At 41.4% G+C, this 20,819-nt stretch overlaps 1 protein-coding gene across 1 annotated transcript in view; it reads left to right on the top strand.

The window, feature by feature from the left end:
* The window catches only part of XKR4 (XK related 4), a 559,646-nt gene extending 544,392 nt beyond the window's left edge, over positions 1-15,254 (top strand). The window contains exon 4 of the mRNA XM_004372613.1: positions 14,308-15,254. Within this exon, the coding sequence (XP_004372670.1) occupies positions 14,308-15,254 (947 nt within the window). The remainder of the gene's footprint in view (positions 1-14,307) is intronic.
* Positions 15,255-20,819: the final 5,565 nt, after the last annotated feature.

Below are 20,819 nucleotides of genomic sequence, written 5' to 3'. Positions count from 1 at the left end.
TTTTTTTTTTTTTTTTTTTTTTTTTTTTACTGACTCTGTCATTAAATCTCTGTAATCATCTCAAACCAACAGCAATTTAGGTCACTTCAAGTAAATGTGTCTTCCCCCAACAGAATTTTGTTGTTCCAAATACAGTAATTAAGAGAGCACCTCAAAATATGACAGGCCTTAGAAGGCAGCTCCTTCTACTTTTAGGAAGGTATTCTAGGACCCTTGCCATACCATTTATGATATATATAGAACTCATTTTTACATGAGCTGGTAAAAGTCTTACTGATTTCTAAAAACAAGGTTTTACTAGAAAAGGTCATTGAATTGGTCTAAATGCTCCCAGACAGAGGACCTGGAAGCTCTTTCTGGGCATCCTGCACAATCCTGAGGGCTCCCAAAGTGAGTAGCATGTTGTCATCTAAGAATTCTAGACCAGATGGATCCTGGTAAGACCAGAAGACTTAACAATCTGTCCTTTCAGGAAGGATAACATTTCTCAACCCAGAGATTTTTCTAAAGGAAATTGCACCATGTTCCCCAGTCACCCAGTCTGTGCAGGTTCTTTCCTTTGGGTTTTATTTTTTGAACAACGGAGACAATACCGGTTATTTGTAAAGCTCTTTACAGTTTACAAAGCACATGGCCACTCTCTCCTCTACTCCCAACCGGGATCCTGAGTTAAGAATCGAACCTATTTTCACGTGATTACACCGAAGCTCTGGGGCCTACTGGCAGAGAGAGGTTTGGCCCCTGCAGGGAGGGTAAGGACGCCAAGTTTTGAAGCGGCAGGACGGAGGGTCCAGGCAGCAGGCAGGGGTGGGTGGTGGGGGTGGGCAGAAGGCTTCTTGGAGTAACGGGCTTGCACCCCGGGACCCGGGAGATGAGCAGGAGTCCGCAGGGTGTGGTGGAAGACAGGGACAAAGAAGCCTGGGCAAGAGAGAGGGTGAGACAGGAGGTCGGGAGAGAGCAAGTGAGGTTTTGGAAAGGCCAGTTCAGGAAGGGCTTAGGGGCAATGGGGAGTCATTGAAGGGTTTGAAGCTGGGGAGAGATTTGACAGGTTTCTGTTGCAGACAGTTCACACTACCCGCACGGTGAAGAACCGAACCGAGGGCAAGGTGGTGAGGAGACGGCCAGCAGGGCTGTGTCCTGGTGAGTCCTAAAGTTGGGTAGGGGCAGGCGGGGATGGAGAGGGCCGCCGGCGCGCGACCCAGCCACGAGGGGGCTCGGAGTCAAGCCTTTCGCTGGGATCCTGAGAGGTCACACGGACCTATCAGAGGCAGTCTTCCTGGCATTAAATGTTCTCGTCGCCTTTTCTTCTCGGGAAAAGCTCGCCTCCACTTTCTAAACAGCACTGCGAGCCTTTTTGATACAGCCGTGTAGAAGGAGCCGGGCCCCCAAAGAGGGGGTGACCGGGCGCGCTGCCCAGGACCGGGAGAGAACAGGGCGGAGCCATTATCCCCGGTCCTTGTGCTACTCTGGGGCCAGTCGGTGTCCTCCCAAGGTAGACCGCAAGAACAGATAACGCTGCAAACGCGTTTTCTCGGGGTATTGAGTCTTTTTTCTTTTTTGTAAATCACCCAGAAAGGCATTGCCTGGCTTGAAAGCCCAATTTATTGCTGCATTACTAAGTGCTCCCAGCAGCAATCACGTTCCTTTTATTGACGTAGTAAAAATGAGGCAACCTAGAGGTCAGGACCCTGGAAAACGGGGTAGAGGTACTGGGGTTCCACACCTCCTCAGTCACCCCCCGCAAAAAGTAAACCCAGGCCTCTGCCTGCTCCCCTCAAACCAGGGCAACCTGGGAAACAATTATCATTCGAGATTCTTAGAGAAAGCTGCGCCGTCTGAAATCCAAGATATTTTTAAAGGACAACCATGCCACAAATTGAGGTATGAAGCCAGGACACAGAATGAATCCAAAGCAGACAGATGAAGAGTCTGTTGCCTTCTCACAGACCTCAAATCTGTTTTGGTGGCAGCCGTTCCCTCTCATTCCCATATTTCTCCAACTAGACGCCTTTCCTCGGCCAGCCTTCCAGGTCCCTCATGCCCTTCCTCTGAGCGTTGCGGGGCCGGAGCCCGGCGCCCTGCCCGGAGCTGGCCTTGCACCTGAGGGCCCTCAGAGTCACGCCTTCCCTAAGGACTTCCAGTCTCTTGTCTCCACAAAAACAAAACAAAACAAACCTTTGTAAGGGTTCCGCCACCCAAAACCGCCACTGAAACCTGTTCCCGCCCTAATGCTTCTCTGCAAACCACGGGAATACTGTGTACATGACCCTATCTTCCCACCAAGTGGCCTCTATTTCAGTGGACTTTAATCCAAATAAAACGAAGCACATGTTCTACACAGGTAAATAATGCCAAAGATTTTTTTTCTTCTACTTTAAAGTGATTTTTTAATAGATTGCGTTTTTAGAGCAGTTTTAGGCTTACGGAGAGTTGCCTTATGCCCCCTCTCTCTGCTTACAGAGTTTCTCCTATTATTAACATCCTTGCAATTGTGTGGTATGTTGATGAACCAATATCTATACATTGTTATTAACTACAGTCCATAGTTTAGGGTTCACTCTTGGTGTTGTACCTTCCTTTGGATTTTGACAAATGCATAATGTCGTATGTCCACCATTACAGTGTCAAACAGAACAGTTTCACTGCCCTAAAAATGACCTGTGCTCCACCTATTCTTCCCTCTCTCCTTCCCCTAAACCTCTGGCAACCACTGATTTTTATTGTCTCTATAGCTTTCCTTTTCCAAAATGTCATATAGCTGGAACCATACAGTAAGTAGCCTTTTCAGACTGGCTTCTCTCACTTAGCAATGTGCATTTAAGGGTTCTCTATGTCTTTTCATGGCTTGATAGTTCACTTCTTTTTCATCGATGAATAATACTCCATTATGAGGATGTACTACAGGTTGTTTACCCATTGACCTATTGAAAGACATGTTGGTTGCTTCTAATTTTGGCAATTATGACTAAAGCGGCTATAACATCCATGTGCAGATTTTTGTGTGAGCATATGTTTTCAACTCTTGGAGTAAATACCTAGAAACACAATTGCTGGATTGTATGATAAACCTGTTTATCTTTGAAAGAAAGTGCCAGACTGTCTTTCAAAGTGGCTGTGCCATTTTACATTCTCACTAGCAATGAATGAGAGCTCCTGTTGCTCCACATCCTCATCGGTATTTGGTGTTATCAGTGCTTTGGATTTTAGCCATTCTAATGGCTGTGTAGTGGTATCTCACTGTTGTTTTAATCTGAAATTCTTTAATGACATCTTTTTATAAGTTCATTTGAAATCTGTACCTCTTCTTCAGTGAAGTATCCAGAACTTTTGCCCATTTTAAATTGAGTTGTTTTCTTATTGTTGAGTTTTACGAGTTCTCTGTATATTTTGGATACAAGTCCTTTACTGAATGTTTTGTGAATATTTTCTCCCAGTCTATGGCTTGTCTTTTCATTCTCTTAATTTAAAATAATTTTTAAAAATATTACTCTATGAAGAGCAATTTTTTACATTTGTAAAGAGAAAAAAATTCTTTCTTTATCCTGCAGATTGTACCTCTTATTCTATTATTCCTCTGGCCTGTTATTCTGTGAAAGTCAATCTCCTCCAGTAAAGCTTCCTTTGGTCCCAGGGCCTGAAAGAGCACCTGGTGGCAGGAGGGATATAAAATTAAGAGGAAAGCTAGGATTTGGAATGGCTAATTAGATTTATGTAGAAAGTTTTCTGCTTATAAATTACTTTGAAGGACATTATTTCTTTGATTCTCACTCAAACCCATGAAGAATAGGTAAAATTAAGTCACCCAGAGCTCACAGCTAAAAACCAAACTAAATGCGTTGCTGTCAGGTCAATTCCGACTCATAGCAACCCTATAGGACAGGGTAGAACTGCCTCATAGGGTTTCCAAGGAGTACCTGGTGGATTCAAACTGCCAACCTTTTGGTTAGCAGACATAGGTCGTAACCACTATGCCACCAGGGTTTCCATGGGTCTAACTTCTTCATCCTGTGAACTTCTTGGTAGCTTGTTCCCTCCAAGGCTTTGAGCTGGCTAGTTCTGGCCAAACCCCTACTGAGAATTCGCATTTCTAACAAGTTCCCTGCAGAGAATTTGCATTTCCACCCCCAGATATACTGAGTCAGAATCTACATTTTAACAAGATCACCAGGTGATTCTTATGCATAACTTCCTAAGAACTTGTTAGAAATGCAAATTTCAGCAGGGTTTCAACTGGAACAAGCCAGTTCAAAGCTCTAGTTCTCTCCACCCTCACTGCCACTTCCCCCTGAAATACTGCAAAAGCCTCCCACCTCCCCCTACCCTAATTTTCCCTGCCACTTCAGGGGTCACACAAACCTTGTCATGCTGCTGCTCAGGTGCCATGGCATCCAGAATGATGTCCCGTCCCTGCGTGTAGTACCCTGTGTCCAGATTCGCCCCTGCTTATCTCTGGTGTCTCCTCCTCTCACCTCACACGCCTGCTCTCCAGCCTTGGCTACACCTACAAGCTGCTGCATGGGCTGGCTCTCTCTTGGGCTGCCCTCCCTCTAGGACCCAGCCTCGGTGCAAAGGTTGCCCCTCCTCCCTCCACACTGTGTTCCCTGTGTAGTAAATGGACATTGTGACTATCTGCCTGTCTTACACACCGATTTCCAGTGCCTCTAGGGAATCAAGTTTGTGTCTTCGTGGCTGACACTTAATAGGTATTCAATAAACATTTGCAGAAAGAAATAATTGAAGGAGGGATGGAGGGCTGGAGGGAAGAAAGACCTGAGTCTGGACCTTCTGGACTCAGCTCTTCCATTGTTGAAAAGTTGGTCACTTTTTAAATTTCAATTCAGCGTTTCCCTTATCAACTACTTAGCAGCCTTACAGTTTGCCTTGCAAAGGAGTTGACATCCTCAGAATGGATTATGAAAAGAATGCATATCTCTACCAAAACTAAACATATTAAAGCATTTAAATATTTTTAATCAGAATTATTACAAGGTTTAACACAGAGATAAAGTGGCTTCCATGCAAGAAGATTTAGAAAGTCTCAGACCCAGTGGAGGCTGTATTGCTTCCCTCATCTTTACCGTACTTTACAAAGACCAGAGCAGAGAGAGTTGTCAGTTTTTTCAATTATTATATTCTTTCAACTAGGTTAATTAGATATGTTTCATGCCAAGTGGATCTACTGTTTTATATTTGTAGCTAAGAGACAAGCTCTAAACATGCTGAAGAATTGTAAAAACATTCTAGAGAAAATCAGACTTTCTGGATTTTCGTTTTGGGGCCAGCTATAGCCACAACCATGGACTCAAACATACCAACGATGGTGAAGATGGCACAGGACCAGGCAATGTTTTGTTCTATTATACATAAGGTCGGCATGAGTCAAAGCCTCCTCAATGGCAACTAACAACAACTCTTAGGTCCACCACTCGTCGTCAGTTTGTCATACTGTGGTGGCTTACATGTTGCTATGATGCTGGAAGTTATGCCAACAGTATTTCAAACTATTGACAGGTGGACAGGTTGGACAGGTTTCAGCGAAGCTTCTAGACTAAGACATACTAGTAAGAAAGGCCTGGCGATATACTTCAGAAAATTAGCCAGTGAAAACCCTAGGATCACAGCAGAATATTGCCTGATATAGTGCTGGAAGATGAGCTCCTTAGGTTGGAAAGCACTCAAAATACACAGTGACTGCAACAATGGACTCAAGCATACCAACAATTGTGATGATGGTGCAGGACCGGGCAATGTTTCGTTCTATCGTACACAAGATCCCCACTCAGAGCCAACTCGATGGCAACTAACAACAACAGCAACGCTTAGGTTATAAGATCCAACTCAAACTGGGCAACATTTTTCCTCAGATGAAAATCCTGGATGACTAGGAGGGCTGTTTTCAATCAGAATATGAGAAGAGGCAAAAAGCATGGTTTTCCTTCTAGGTCATTGTGATTTTCATCAATATTGTGAGACTGGAGGGCAGTGTGATGGGACCATGTTAGGGGTCAGGAAGCCTGGAGCCCCTTTATGGCACTTCATGAAGGAGTCTCAGCATCACCTTCAACCCCCAACATCATTATCCCATTACTGTAGACTGGGGCAGATTTGAGAACCCACTGCCGCTGTCTGTGTCTCACCACCTGGTTGTTAATGAGGACAGCAGTCTGTTGTGGTGGTTGACAGAGCAGTGGAATCTACGGATTCTGATACCACCCCCTTGCTGACTACGTGAGCTTGGGCGAGTGATATAACTTCTCTTTGGGTCTCTGTTTCCCTATTGGCAAAACAGAGGTCAAAGTATTCAACTCAAAGTGTTATCATGAAATATAATTGGACAAAGATCTCTAGCACATCACCATGTGCAAAGCAAGGGCTCAACAAATGTTTGTTCCTTCTTCACTTATCTGTTTATTATGAGCCTCAAATGCACTAAGAAAAATATAAAATTCCTTGACTATTATTGCATCATCCAAAATTCAGTGTCTCATTTGCTTTTTCATTTCTTTGTTTAGGGACTGTGCCTTTAGAGTAAAAAAAGAAATCACGTCTGAGATGAGAAGACTGTATATATTAGAAATGGTCATATGACAATCTCACCTCCATAGCCAAGGAGGGTTATGTTGTAAAGTGTCGGTTTCCAAACTATTTGTGGAAAGACACTTTATATTTCTTCCAGAAATATTGAAATCAACAGAAATTACTGGACAAATGGGGTAAGAAGGGAAGTCATGATGTTTGCAGTAAAGATGGTGGGAAGTTAAAGAGACAGTATGAGAACAGCTGGAACCCCTGGGTGGTACAAATGGTTAATGCAGTTGGCTGCTAACAGATAGGTGGGAGATTCGAGTCCACTCAGAGGCACCTCAGAAGAAAGGCTGGGTGATCTACTTCCAAAAAATCAGTCATTGAAAACCCTATGGAGCACAGTTCTACTCTGGCACGTGAGGGGTCGCCATGAGTCCGAATCGACTCAGCAGCAACTGGATTTCTTATGATAGCAGATACTGGCTGACCAGTGCACCAACTCCAGACAGTGGTCCACAGCATGATGCTTGGGGCCAGTGGTGAACCAGGAAGCTGCAAATCCAACCCTCCTGGGAAGATGTGCCTACCAGCAACCACACTGTAGGGCAGATAACTACAGCTGGTGCACACTATGAAGAGCAAAGGCAGGGGGCACTGTGGGCACTTACAACAAAGGCACTAGCAAAGGCTTCCCTAATGAAATGATGCTTGACCGAAAATTGAAGAATGAGGTGGGTTGAACAAAAGAGAAGGAGGTTTTCAAGGGAGAGTGCAGCATTTCTTGTCTCTGGGAAGGGAACACCATTATACTTAGCATTTGAGGAACAGAGAGACGGCAGGGGCACAGATATACAGACACAAGATAAGGCAGGAAGGGGTGGGGAGTGGGTCCACAGAGCTACCAATGCAGGCCTTCCAAGATGTCCAGATACAGCGCAAGTGTGCCGGATGCACAGGCTCAGTACTACTGGTCTGTCTCTGTCGGTAAAGGGAAGGAGGTTTTCAGGAAAGGGCAGATCCGGGAAGATTCCAGAAGGAGCGAATCCAGTGTTCCATCAAGAGGAGTCCGCATGCGGGCCAAAATCCTGCTTCCCTGGTGATGGATTTCAGAACTCAAAAAGAGGTCTTTATTGAGTATGTATGAAGGGAATATTCACTGTGTTTATTCTCTCTGCTTTTGTGTGTTTGAAATTTTTCAAAATAGTGAATTTTTTAAGTTAAAAAAAAAAAAGCCCTTTCTATAACCAACCACAGTTTGGTTGTGACCAGGCGTTTCCCTGAGAGTACAACTTTTGACTTGCTCTTTTGCAGGGGGTTGGGGGGACTGTGGTTATATCCCCCAAGGGAGAGGAAAGAGACAGGCTCATTCTGTTTGCTGAAGAATCAAAGAATTAGAGCACTTGGTTCAATTCCCTGAACCTCTTCCATCTAGGGAATTAGACTATAAATCTTATAGAGCGTTCCCGGGAGATTTCCAGGAATTCTTGTTTACACACAGACCAAAAACAACGCGATAGGAGCACACAATTTATTTCACTGTATTTTGGCATTTGCAGCTTGCTTGGAATTGCCAAGAAGCAGAATACGGGAAGAGTGACGAATTGTACAAATCTTGAACATCTAATTCTCTCTTTTGATTTGCCTCTACATTTGAAGTACACTTTTTTTCTGTCTCTTTCTCTCTCTCTCTTTCTCTTCCTCCCACTTTCCCTCCCTCCCTTCCTTCCTTTCTTTCCTTCTCTTGTTTTCTCTCTCTCTCTGTGCCAATCCTTAACCTGTGCCAGAAACTGTGCTAGGCCTGGGGACAAAAAAGTAAACAAGGTATATATTAATCCTTCCCTAAAGTTCCACTCTAGTGAGAAACAAATAATTAAATAAGCACAAAATGAAACATAATTATAAACTGTGACAAGTACTCTGAGGAAGAGGACAGAGTACTTGATATGGAGACTCGTTCACAGAGAGAACTAATTTACATTGAGGGGCTGAAAGTAGCTCCCTCCTAGTCTAGAGCTTTCAAAGTCAAAAAAGGGTCTCTTGGATTATAATATTTCCAAGGGTCTTATATCTCATACTCACCCCTTATCCATTACTTCCAAGATGAAATATGTTTAAATTGAAACGATAGAGCTTTTGCCCACAAGTCCTTCCCCTTTCCAAACAAACATACTCCAAGCTACTGTTTTCTATAATCTATAATAAAGTATAAGGAATTCTCTATTTCTCTCACTAAAACTATGCAAATCCAAAATAGAAGATCATAGGAAAGCAAGTTACTTGGAATGAACAGCAGGGGTTAGTGTGGTGATGGGTTCTTTTAATGGTAACTGTGGGAAGCCTTGAAAACAACTCTGGATTTGGAGCAAAGTCATAGGACTCAGAGCAGAGGTGCAGAAAAGAGTCATTATAGCAGACCAATCACAAATAATGCATTTCCTTTCTTCTTTTGAGTTTTATTTGAGTGTTAGGCACAGTTGTGAGCTTATATTTGGGCAGTGCCAATTTGGGACAACATTATTTTATTAACACAACTATTTAAAAAGATAAATTAATTCCATGTCATGTTCAATAGAGGACAGGAAATAAGGAAAAGGACAGAGTGGAAGGCAGAGCAGAGACAAAGCAGGAAAGGAGAAACAGACAGACAAAGAAGGGGGAGGAGGAAAGGATATGAAGAGAGTCACCATAAGGGAAAGAGGCATCCATAAAAAAAGAGAGAGAGAGAAAAGAGGGGAAAAATGCAAAAACTTGCTGTTTACTTGGATACATGATATTAAGTTTTATCAATTCATTTTGAAATGTTTGTTCGCTGATAGCTAGTATTAGGCTCATAACCCTTATTGTGATACAAATCTTTTTTCAGAATCAACCAGTATCATAGTATTCTTCTGAAAAACTATTTTCTGTATCTACAATAATTCAAATGAACAGATTTGAGGGGCTAGAAGTAGCTCACTCCTAGTCTAGAGGTCTCAGAATCAACTTGAAGGCAGCTAACAATAGCATATATATGCTCAAAATGATGGACTATACTGCATACCAACTCTACTGTCACTGAATCATCTCATTCAAAGTCAGGCAAATAGTTCGGGCTGCAGTGCATTGAGAAGTCAAAGGCACATGGACCAATTCAGTGGCAGAGGCCATGCACCAAAATAGTGCACATTGTGTCATTTTAGTCCAGCTGTGCACAAAGCCCTCTTCTTAGAACTGTGCAGCCTACCTGGAAATCCACGTCCCCCCTCATTCTGAGAAAGGCATTGCACTAACCATGGGGGAGGAGGGATAAAGGAAGAAAACTGTGTTCTTTCCAAGAGAAAGCAGATGTTGTCTGCCAGAATCAGATTGCTTCCATATATCCAACCATGTGTGCATTGCACACACCTAGATGGTAGCCCATTATCACACATGCAGCTCTGCAGCTCAGAAGAGGCTGGTAGTTGAGATGGAGTTTGCTGGCTGCTGAGTTGGAGAAGATTGTTCAAACCAGGGGAGTGTGTGGGCTTACCCAGAGAGACATTGAGGAGGGAAGAGAACCAAGGGCAGCATCCCAAGAAATAACAATATCTCAAAGACAAGCAGATAAAAATGGGGAAACCAAGAAACAAAGAATAAGAGGAAAATTGGGAAGGAGACAAGTCCTATTAAATAAAGGAGAAGAGGAGAGAGAAAATCAAGTGAGGGGTGTTTCTTGGGATAGAAGAGACTTGTTACACATTTATAAGCCCCAGAAAAGGAGCTCTTGGAGAGGAAGAGCCTGAATACATAGAACCCATTGTTGTTGAGTCGATTCCGACTCATAGTGACCCTACAGGGTAGAGTAGAACTGCTCCATAGGGTTTCCAGGGAGCAGCTGGTGGATTTGAACTGCCGACCTTTTGGTTAGCGGTGGAACGGCTAACCACTGAGCCACCAGGGCTCTGAATACATAGAGAGTGGAGATAATTGATAGTGTCCATCTTCAAGGAAGCAGGAGGATTAGCTTTGCAGTGGAAGGACAGTTTTCATCTAAGACAAGAGGGAGACAGGAAGAAGAGAAGATAGAGCATTTAACCTCAGAGAGAGACAGTTTCTTTTCTGTAAAATTAGATAGTTACACTTGGTAAGCTCTGAGGTCTTATCATCTACTTTAGAATTTTAATAAATAGCATAATCCCATTTAGTCCCCCATAACTGTTTTGTAGTTTGATCTTTAAAGTTTCCATGAGTGATACACTGCATTATCTTGAAAGAAAATACCGACAGGCCCGTTACATGTTTCCTCAGACTGTTGAAGGAATTCCTATTTTCAGTATTTTAATGGTATGGAAAAAATATTATCCAACATCATTTAAGTAATATTCCACCCTGAATGCATAACCTGAATCTAACTATGAGGAAACAGCAGGCAAACTCAAAAGAAGAATATACTGTACTTTTTTTTTTTGAGGGAATATAGTCTAAAAAAAAAAAAAAAACAGTCAATGTTGTGAAAGGCAAAGAAGGTTTGTGGAAATATTCCAAATTAAAGAAATCTATGAGATTTGACAATTAAATGCAATACCAGATTCTAGACTGGGTCCCATACCAGAGGGAAAAATTCTGTAAAGGACATTGTTAGGTCAATTGATGAAATTGGAACGTTGATGGTGAATTAGAAAAAGTATTGTATCAAGGTTAAATCTACTAAAGTTGACAACTTCACTGTGGTTATGTAAGAGGATATCTTATTCATAGGAAATAGACACTGATGTATTTTAGGGTAAAGGGCCATGATGCTTGCCACTTAGTCTCAAATGCTAGAGAGACAAAAAGAGAGAGAGGGAAGGAAAGCAATGCTAGAACAAGTGAGGCAAAATGACACTCTAGGTAAAGGGTACATAGGTATTTTGTGTACTGTTTTTATTCTTGCAACTTTTTTAGAAGTTTGAAATGATTTTCAAATAAAAATCTAAATCATACATTCTTAGCTAAGCATGCTCAGAGTTCTGTGTTCCAGCACTGTGCCGCTGTGTGTCAGAAGTCCAGGAGAATTATACTTCAGTGATAGTTCAGGGCCTTACAGAGGCATTCTGGCTTGAAATTCAAAATAAATGAATTGGGCTTATTTGCTTAAAGAGCCAAAGAACTCTGCATTTCATGGCAGGTGTAAATTTGTAATGAGGAGTGCTGAGGGACTTATTTAACTCTGAAATGGTCCCATATTTTCAATTCAGGCACATATTTGTCTTGCAAAAATTAATTGCTAAACAGAACAAGAAGCAAACTATAATCAAGTGAACAAGGGATAGTTTAATTGTTGGAAAAGCAAAAAAAAAAATGATAAAAGGAATGGTCATGATGGAAATGAAATTTCCTTTAGTAAAGATGTTTTTTTAATTGTAAGATATGTAGAAAGCAAAACTGATAGAAACTCATGTTTTACTACCAGAATATTGTCTTAAGTTTCTGGAATGTCAAAGATAGACTGAAGCACTCTTTTAGGACATGCGATAGAAGGGGTAAGGATTAGTGGGCAATTTGTGCAAGACTGATGTTTTATTAATTTTTTAAACCTAACAGCACTGTGTACTTGAAGTTTTTTATTATTTTTTCACTGCTTTGAAAAACAGTCTTAAATAGCATCTTCCTGTGCAAACTGGTATAGCTATTCTGACTACCCTGATCAAGTCAGCTGGCTGTTTCTGTTGTTTGCACAAATTTGGCTGACAGTGCAGAGCCCTTGTGCGAAGTGGTCAAGAGGTTGGCTGCTAGCCAAAAGATCAGCAGTTTGACTCCAGCAGCCGCTCCCTGGAACCCTAGGAGGCAGTTCTACTCCCTCCTGTAGGGCCAATATGAGTCAGAATCCACTGGAGGGCAATGAATTTGGTATTGGTTTTTGGCCGACAGTGCAGAACCTCTTCCTGAAGGTGGAGCTGTGAGGAGCAGCGTCTGAAAGGACAATGCCTGCACCTGAAAGGGGGAGGGGTCTTCCTGTAGAAAAAGCGCCCTTGGGCACAGCTTAAAAGCATTAAAAAAACAGTCTAGTGAAGAAGCTACACACTTGTAAATGGTACATCTAGGGAGCTAGGTCGTGAGGGGCTTCCATGCCACACAGAGTTGTTGAAATAAAAATGGCACGGGCCTTTGTTCTTACATCCTAAGCTTAAAATAAATGTTGTTTACAGTCTTGATTCCATCACCTTTTACTTTCCATCCTTCCCCCTTCTTCATTTTCTTAAGTTTTCCTTCTTCCCTCTCATTTCAGTCTTAAATTTGTTTATAGTTGATGTAACTGTTTTCTGCCACATAGGGATTATATTATCACCTAGAAATGTGCCTGTGACTTGTGGTAATGACAGATTTTTGTGCTGGCCAGCCAGAAATGGAAGAGTCCATATAAGTTGCCTGGGTGTCCTGCTGGCTATATTGGGAGTCGCTATGAGAAGTGGCTGTTGGAAAATATTTTCTTTATAATAATTGTTTTTTTGGAGTTCACCATACTCACGGAGGATGTGTAAAGAGTGATGACTGAGATTTATGTTTTCTATCAATTAGTGTGGCCTTTTCCCACAAGAGTCATCTTTAAAAAAATTAACTTTTAATCAGCATAGGTGATGGCTTTTCCCTATCAAAATATAAAAGAAAAGTACCAATTCCATCATAGGCTCTTGGCAGTCATCACAGCTTCTATTATTTACAAAGGGGGAGAAAGACTGTAATGTGCCCTGGTTATGATTAGAGTAGATGTGGGCTTTCGAACAAACGAGAGCGTTCTTCACCTTGGTAAGTCTCGGTAAGGCTCCCTCAGGAAGCAGCTGCAATGCACATGGACATTGAATCTCAGGGATAAAGTGGAATCCCCCAGAAGCTCTCTCCTAAAGGAGACCCTGTGTGTTTTTAGGTGAGCCTCTTCACGTCAGGACTGCGGAGGCAATGTTCGAGACACAGAAGTTGAAGCAAGAATGGAGGAGAGCAATAAAAATGATTTTAAAAATTGGGAATCATAGTTTTAGAAGAAATCCTAACCAAATGGAGTTAATATACTACAGAGAAGGGGTGGCTGAGAGGTGATTTCAGTGCAGCCTTTCATTTAAGAAAAGATAAGATGAATGGCAGTGAGCACACATTTCTTTTTAAGGACAAGGCAGTAAGGGACAGTGAGGGACAGACAAAAGCTGTAGGTAGAGTATTGGGTGATATTAGGTAACAAACTGCACACCAAGAACACAAGAAACATTGCAAGCATGCTATATAGACTCCTTTTCTCTTGTGAATAAATTACATTTATTCTTGCTCAGGAGCAGACAGCCCCTCAAGATTCCTGTGGTTATTTATCCCTTTCAATCACAGAATCTCAAAGCTGGCAAGGAACTTTGGGGATTATCCGATTTATAAATGAAGGCAACAGTTTAAATGATTATCCAAGATCATGCATTTAATAAGTGAAGAAGTTAAAACAACAACTCTGTTCTATAACCCAGTCCACTGTTTTTTTTTTTCCCCCACTACACAAAACCACCTCCTTGGTGTATTCATGCCAGATACACAGAGTTAAAGTCCCACCCCTTTCTCCAGATCCCACACTGATTCCAAGTGGCATTCCCATTAGCTCCGTGACAGCTCTGTATAGATGGGACCACACAGAGAACAGATACTAGTATCTTCATTTGAGTGTTTTATTCGGTTATAACTCAAAAAACTTATGAGTATTCCCTGAGGAATACTAGCCTGTCTAAAAGCCCCCAACTCTACCTGACTTGCTTTCTGGGAACACCACTACATCTGACTTTTGACAGAATTTCTTCCTGTTTGCCTTTATAGGTTTCACAGCAGCAGCCTCCCTTGTGTCTTTGGCTTGGGCCTTGGCTTCTTACCAGAAGGCCCTCCGGGACTCTCGAGATGACAAGAAGCCCATCAGCTACATGGCGGTCATCATCCAGTTTTGCTGGCACTTCTTCACCATTGCAGCGAGAGTCATCACATTTGCGCTCTTTGCCTCAGTGTTCCAGCTGTACTTTGGGATCTTCATCGTCCTGCACTGGTGCATCATGACCTTCTGGATCGTCCACTGTGAGACAGAATTCTGTATCACCAAATGGGAAGAGATTGTGTTCGACATGGTGGTAGGGATCATCTACATCTTCAGTTGGTTCAATGTCAAGGAAGGTCGGACACGCTGCAGGCTCTTCATCTACTATTTTGTGATCCTTCTGGAAAACACAGCCTTGAGTGCCCTCTGGTACCTCTACAAGGCTCCCCAGATTGCAGATGCATTTGCCATCCCCGCCCTGTGTGTGGTGTTCAGCAGCTTTTTAACTGGTGTTGTTTTTATGCTGATGTATTATGCCTTCTTTCACCCCAATGGACCCAGATTCGGGCAGTCGCCAAGCTGTGCTTGTGAGGACCCAGTAGCTGCCTTCACTCTGCCTCCAGAAGTGGCCACAAGCACTCTACGGTCCATCTCCAACAACCGCAGTGTGGCCAGTGACCGTGATCAGAAATTTGTTGAGCGGGATGGGTGTGTGCCTGTCTTTCAGGTGAGGCCAACAGCCCCATCCACACCATCATCTCGCCCTCCACGGATTGAAGAATCAGTCATTAAAATTGACCTGTTCAGGAACAGGTACCCAGCATGGGAGAGGCATGTTTTGGACCGAAGCCTCCGAAAGGCCATTTTAGCTTTCCAATGTTCCCCATCTCCTCCAAGGTTGCAGTACAAAGATGATGCCCTTATTCAGGAGCGGTTGGAGTATGAGACTACTTTATAGAGTAGAAGAACTTTCAGGAGCCACCGGGTCCATTGAAAGATTGACAGTGGGCTGTGGCAATAATGAAACTTCATCCTAGAGTCGAGCAAGCAGCTGTGACATTCTCAGTCCAGCCATCATCATGACTATGGTTTGATCCATTGTAGCTGACTAGCTGCTGCTGGTCTCCTGTCCAAACAGCAAGCCCCAAGAGCCTCGGCTACTCCACCTGAAGTAACAACCCAACACAGGACTCCTTGTTGCTACCAAACTCCTCCTGCACAGTCTTTCAACACATCCACCAGAGGGTACTGTCATGATGGAAAATTTGCCTCAAATCCATAGGGTATTTTGATGGAGTAAACTGATCTTTACATAAAGATATATTCAGTTACACACACACACACAAAAGACACCAGTCCTCTGTCAAAATAGCGTAGGTGATTTTTCTTGATGCAAAGCTCTGGAACTCATACACAGACACAAAAATAAATATAGAGAGAGAATATATCCCTCAAGACTCCAGAAAAAAAAAAAAAGTACTGCTTAGAAAATATTTCATAAAACCATTTTATCATTTGGAAACAATACCATGTGTGAAAAGCCGACCCAATGGACAGCAAACTCAAGTGTGTTTACACATGTATTCAAATTGATAGAATGGTTAGTTTTCTACACATTTGAGGGTTGATATTTTATTTTACATTTTCAATTGGGAACATCCTTTATGACAGAAATCCTATGCAGCACATTTATGGCTTTCAATAAGACCAAGGAGCTTGCCAACTTAGTGATGTAAATGAATGATAATCATGATTCAGTGTTCAGCTGCAAAAATTTAATAAATACAGAGAGAGGAAGTAGGAAAAAGGCAAAAGGAGAGTCTGATTCTGTGCTGGGGTGGCTCCCATTGGAATGACAGGCAGAGTGACAGGATGGACTGGGCTGGAGCAGGATCTGGTTAGGGATGCTGGATGCACAACTCTGTGGGAATGCAGGCAGGCGCAACGAGAACACAACATTGCCATACCTTCCTAGTGCCAAACACTGAGCACCTCCAAGACTGATACGGAAACCGGATGGATGGAGCCCCACAGAAGCAGACACAAGAATGAACAATCAAGTTCTCCTCTATGTACAGGCATTTTTCCCCAATCCAAGGTCAACGTGATGTGTCTTTTAGATGTTTTGGGACAACTTTTAGTAAATATGAGCAGACAAATGCAGTGAAATATGCTATGAAAACAGTCTCCTGAACTGACTGAGCTCAAATTTGTATGTATTTGAATTATTGTAAAGTTGCACTCTTAAAAGCTTCTGGGTTTCAAATACCTCCGTACAGCAAGTAAAAGTCACCCTGCTTTCTGTTCTGTGTCCTCCCGTCATGGTGCTTTTTGTTGCATTAAAAGTGCCGGTCAAACTTTGATAGTATTTTTTTATAGTTGGTGCAGAGTGGAATAACTCATGGATTATTTCAATATTTTTATAATAAAAAATATAGGGTATACATATAGGTATCATCACTTCTTTTATAGACCTGGAATTGTTTCAGCATCATACTTTCAGCATCATAATCACTTAGGATGTCAGAGACTGGTCCACATATCCCATCAGCCCGCCTCGGCAGATTGAAAGCACTTGTCTCTTGCAAGATCACTTGACTTTGCAATGCTGGTGCACCCAGGAACCTGGCCAGGGGTGCTATCAGAACATCAGGTGAAGAGAGAATCCGCTTAATTAGAAAGGGCTTGTCAAGACTGGCCAATGTTTCCCAGGAAATCAAAGATGTAAACGCTTACTTCCATCTGTCCATCATGACCAACCTGACCACAGTGGAAGATGTCTTAAACTGCCTCCCCTGGTTTTATTTTAACCCAACTGATAAATCAAATATTAATCAAGTCACCAAAAAAAAAAAGGCGGGGGGGAAGTCAGTTTAACTTAATTATTCAGTTATTTGGACTGGCTAATTCACTTAATATGGTCAAGTTCTATAGCCACCACCTGTAATGGGTGCATAACACAGAGACCACTGGCCCTACGATGAAGGGGCAGAGGGCTTAACCTAAGACTTATTTTGGTATAAAGCCCCAGAGAAATTTTTTTTTAAAAAAAGTAAACAATTTTTATTAGTAGATGCACTTTTGTAGTACTCTATGACTTGATCCTCCAAGCAAGATTTCCACTCAAAAATAATAATCTTTTGCTCGGATGTGGGAAGATGACGTAGCCACCAGTAAAGGCCCAGGAAGATGCTCTTCTTTTCAACTCGTAGCCACCAGTAAAGGCCCAGGAAGATGCTCTTCTTTTCAGCACATGGTGAAAACATTCCACCCCCATCTTAGAAGGAAAAAAGATGATTATGTTGGCAAATTCATTACTCTCATGCAGAGCCATGAGTTACTAGCTTCATTATTTCCAAGAACACTTTTATGTGATGATCCTTGGAAATTGAATTGCTCGGTGGAACTATACCTTTGATTCCATGAGTAAATAAAAGGTTACAGTATAATAATGTCAATCAACACAAAACCCAACAAGCTCAATCACTCTTCAATCATGTAAGTTCTAAATTATTTCTCAACTTGATCCCTAATTTACCATGTTAAAAGTCAAAACAAGTACTATGTCAATGAAAAATACTGTGCTATGTTTTGTATTGACGGTGAAAACTGTAGTTGAGAGGGTGTAAGAATTTTTTTCATTTTTCAGTGATTTCCCAAATACTCTAAATACTCTGTTATCAGACATAGAGACTTGAAGAATATGATATTTTAGTTAGTCAAAAATTCTTGGTAAGGAAATGACATCTCCACCATATTATAAATTACAAACTTTCAGAAGATTAAAAGAAAAAAATACTTAAGAAAATAATCATGATTTACTCTTACTTGCATGATTCAGAAAGCACTTCACTGTCATTGTGGTAATAACAACTTTTACTAGTTTTTAGGTATATAGATAACAGAGAGTTTAAAGTGTTAGGATTTAAAGAGACATTGTCAATGTACAAAGGAACAAAGTTTGATTTTTTAATATATATTTTAATTTTTAAGGTTTCATTTTCAATCTGCTAATAAACCATCCACAGAAAGTAACTGGAGAATCCAAACGGGATGAGCTATTGTTAGCATACAGATTGGAAATGCCATATTCTTTACTGTGGACTCGGATTTCCTGTGTCTGAGTCCACTTTGAGTCCTTTAATAGGGGGATCTGCCCATTAGTACTTGATTTTTGCATAGGATCATGACATTCTCTGAACGAAAAATATAATTTTTTTTTCACTTTCAGACTTACATTTCTAAATGGAAGCATATTTAAAGTTTATATATATATATCTTACCATACAGAGACTAAGTATTTCTTGTACTGAAGGAAAAATTTTCCATGTAAGTCAGTTTGGTCCCCCCTCGAATGACTATTTCTTTTAAATCCTCTTTGAACTTTTGCCCTGTCCTACTGATTATGTACTATCTACCTCAGTAATATTGACTTGGTAGACCCTCAGTTATTATTCATTTATGATAATTCTGTTAACCCAAGAAATGAGATAAATTATCTTACTGATATGGCAAGAATACGTAATTCAAGTATTAGCAAAAGATAATCTGAATGTAAAAGTATAATGAAAGTATTTCTGCTTAAAATGGCCAAGTTCTATAGCCACCACCTGTAATGAGTGTAATTTGTTTACCAAATAGTTCTAAATCCCCAGTTTATTTGTTCTATGAATAAATGAACTGATAGCATTGACCAGTTAAAAGTGAATGGGAATAATTGAAATCTCAGTGACTCTTTTTTAAAACATCATATATATGTACATATAAGAATCTAATCAGACTTTCCAGCTAAAGTAACAGAATCAAAAGGGGTAACGTGTAGACTGCCCTTTAATATGTATAAATTGCTATGTTATTGACAAATGAAATATTAAATAATAAGCTTTTTCCTACTCCTTTTTCAACTACAGCCCAAGCTTACAGTCCATGTCTATAAGACATCAACACATTTGTGATTCTGAGTTGGAAAGACCTAGGTATAATTTGGGGCTCCTTTGCTTGAATGAACTTTATCACTCCTTAATGATCTCATCTGTTAAGCAGCTGAGTAGCATAGTTTTGAGTCATTTCAAAGTTTCTTTCTCTGAACAGATTGAATTGAGCAAAGAAAAATTTCTGGTGTCTTAGCCAGAATTGTATGAGGTCACACATTTGCTTTTAACTGTACCAAATGCCACTGAGTGGAAACACGTTCTGACACAATATTTAGACAAGAACTCAGAGATTTTTTTTCCCTAATGAACCATTTTCTAGACTAAATATATGCTCCTCTTGTATTCTTCACACATCTTTGCCATTAGCCATTACTGGTTCTAAATAAAGCTTGGATGAGATGAGACATCTGCATTTTTATGTTCCTAACGAGAACTACTTAAAGCCTTTTTAAAAATAGCCCAGACTGTCTTTCAGAAATATAGCTCAGGGCTGTGAGGTGCCTGGGCAAAAACCCACAAGAACCTGGGTGGGCATTCTGGAACTTTAGTGGCAGATGCAGATCAGCTTGGGTTCAGTTCTCTGCAGCAGTCCAAAGTTACTTTGGAAAACCATCAGAACTATTGCATCCACCACCTCCCATCAATCTTCCTCCATTCCCCACCGGAAGCTCAAGCATTTCAAAATGGCTAGGATGGGCCATTTCATCCACTGCAACCCCTCTGCCCTTTCCTATTCTTGTCTTTTGTCCTGACCTGTTTCAGGCCATCAGATTATCTTGACAATTGGGTTGCTTCTACTCTCCTCACTCAGCTCTTGGGGTCAGAGTTGGGCCACGTGGAGAACTCTAGAACTCTATCCACATATGCCCTATCTGGTTGCTACCCTAAAAATGGGTACGTGGACAGACTCAAGATGTGCCTGTGATTAACAGCCTCAGCAGTATAATTACTCATGCTAAAGTAAAACTCTGCAGAATGTGGGTGGAATCGTATAAAAACACAATGAGCCATTTAATTTTGCTAATTGTAGCAATTAGGGTAGCTCACATGCAGCCTGCTCTCCCAGCAGAGCACCAAATGGAGTAAATGGCTAACAGCCATGTGCCCACAGAAGTGAGGGGTTTAGAAACTCTCCCCTGAGCATTTCAGGCATCGTGTTGCTTACCATCCATCTGAACCTCTTTCTCTGTATTCCACTAGAAAAAGAAGTAGAATTATGTTACACTGCATGCAGTAATGTAGCCTAGAAATGTAAAACTTCATTTCACCATGTATGCGCTGTATTCTGCCCAATAACGGAGGCTTAATGTCCCTATAATGCTTCATTGTTTGCTAAAAGATTTTCGTAGTATACTGACATAGCCTAAATATACTGATTTAGCCTAAGTCAGAAACAAACTGACTCAAAATCAAATTCCTTCTTTGGTTATTTTTTTTCCTTAGAATTTTTTAAAGCTCAGTTTTCCCTATTGACAGTTGCTTACCGTGACTGAAAGCTTATCACTTGCCAAGTGCTGTGCTAAAGAGCTTTACATAGGTTATCTCATTTAATCCTCTCAACCAGAAGGAGTTGAGTACCATTTGCAGAT

Source organism: Trichechus manatus, unplaced genomic scaffold (assembly GCF_000243295.1).
Source record: "Trichechus manatus latirostris isolate Lorelei unplaced genomic scaffold, TriManLat1.0 scaffold00018, whole genome shotgun sequence".
Lineage (NCBI taxonomy): Eukaryota > Metazoa > Chordata > Mammalia > Sirenia > Trichechidae > Trichechus > Trichechus manatus.
This window is presented reverse-complemented; position numbering and strand designations above follow the sequence as displayed.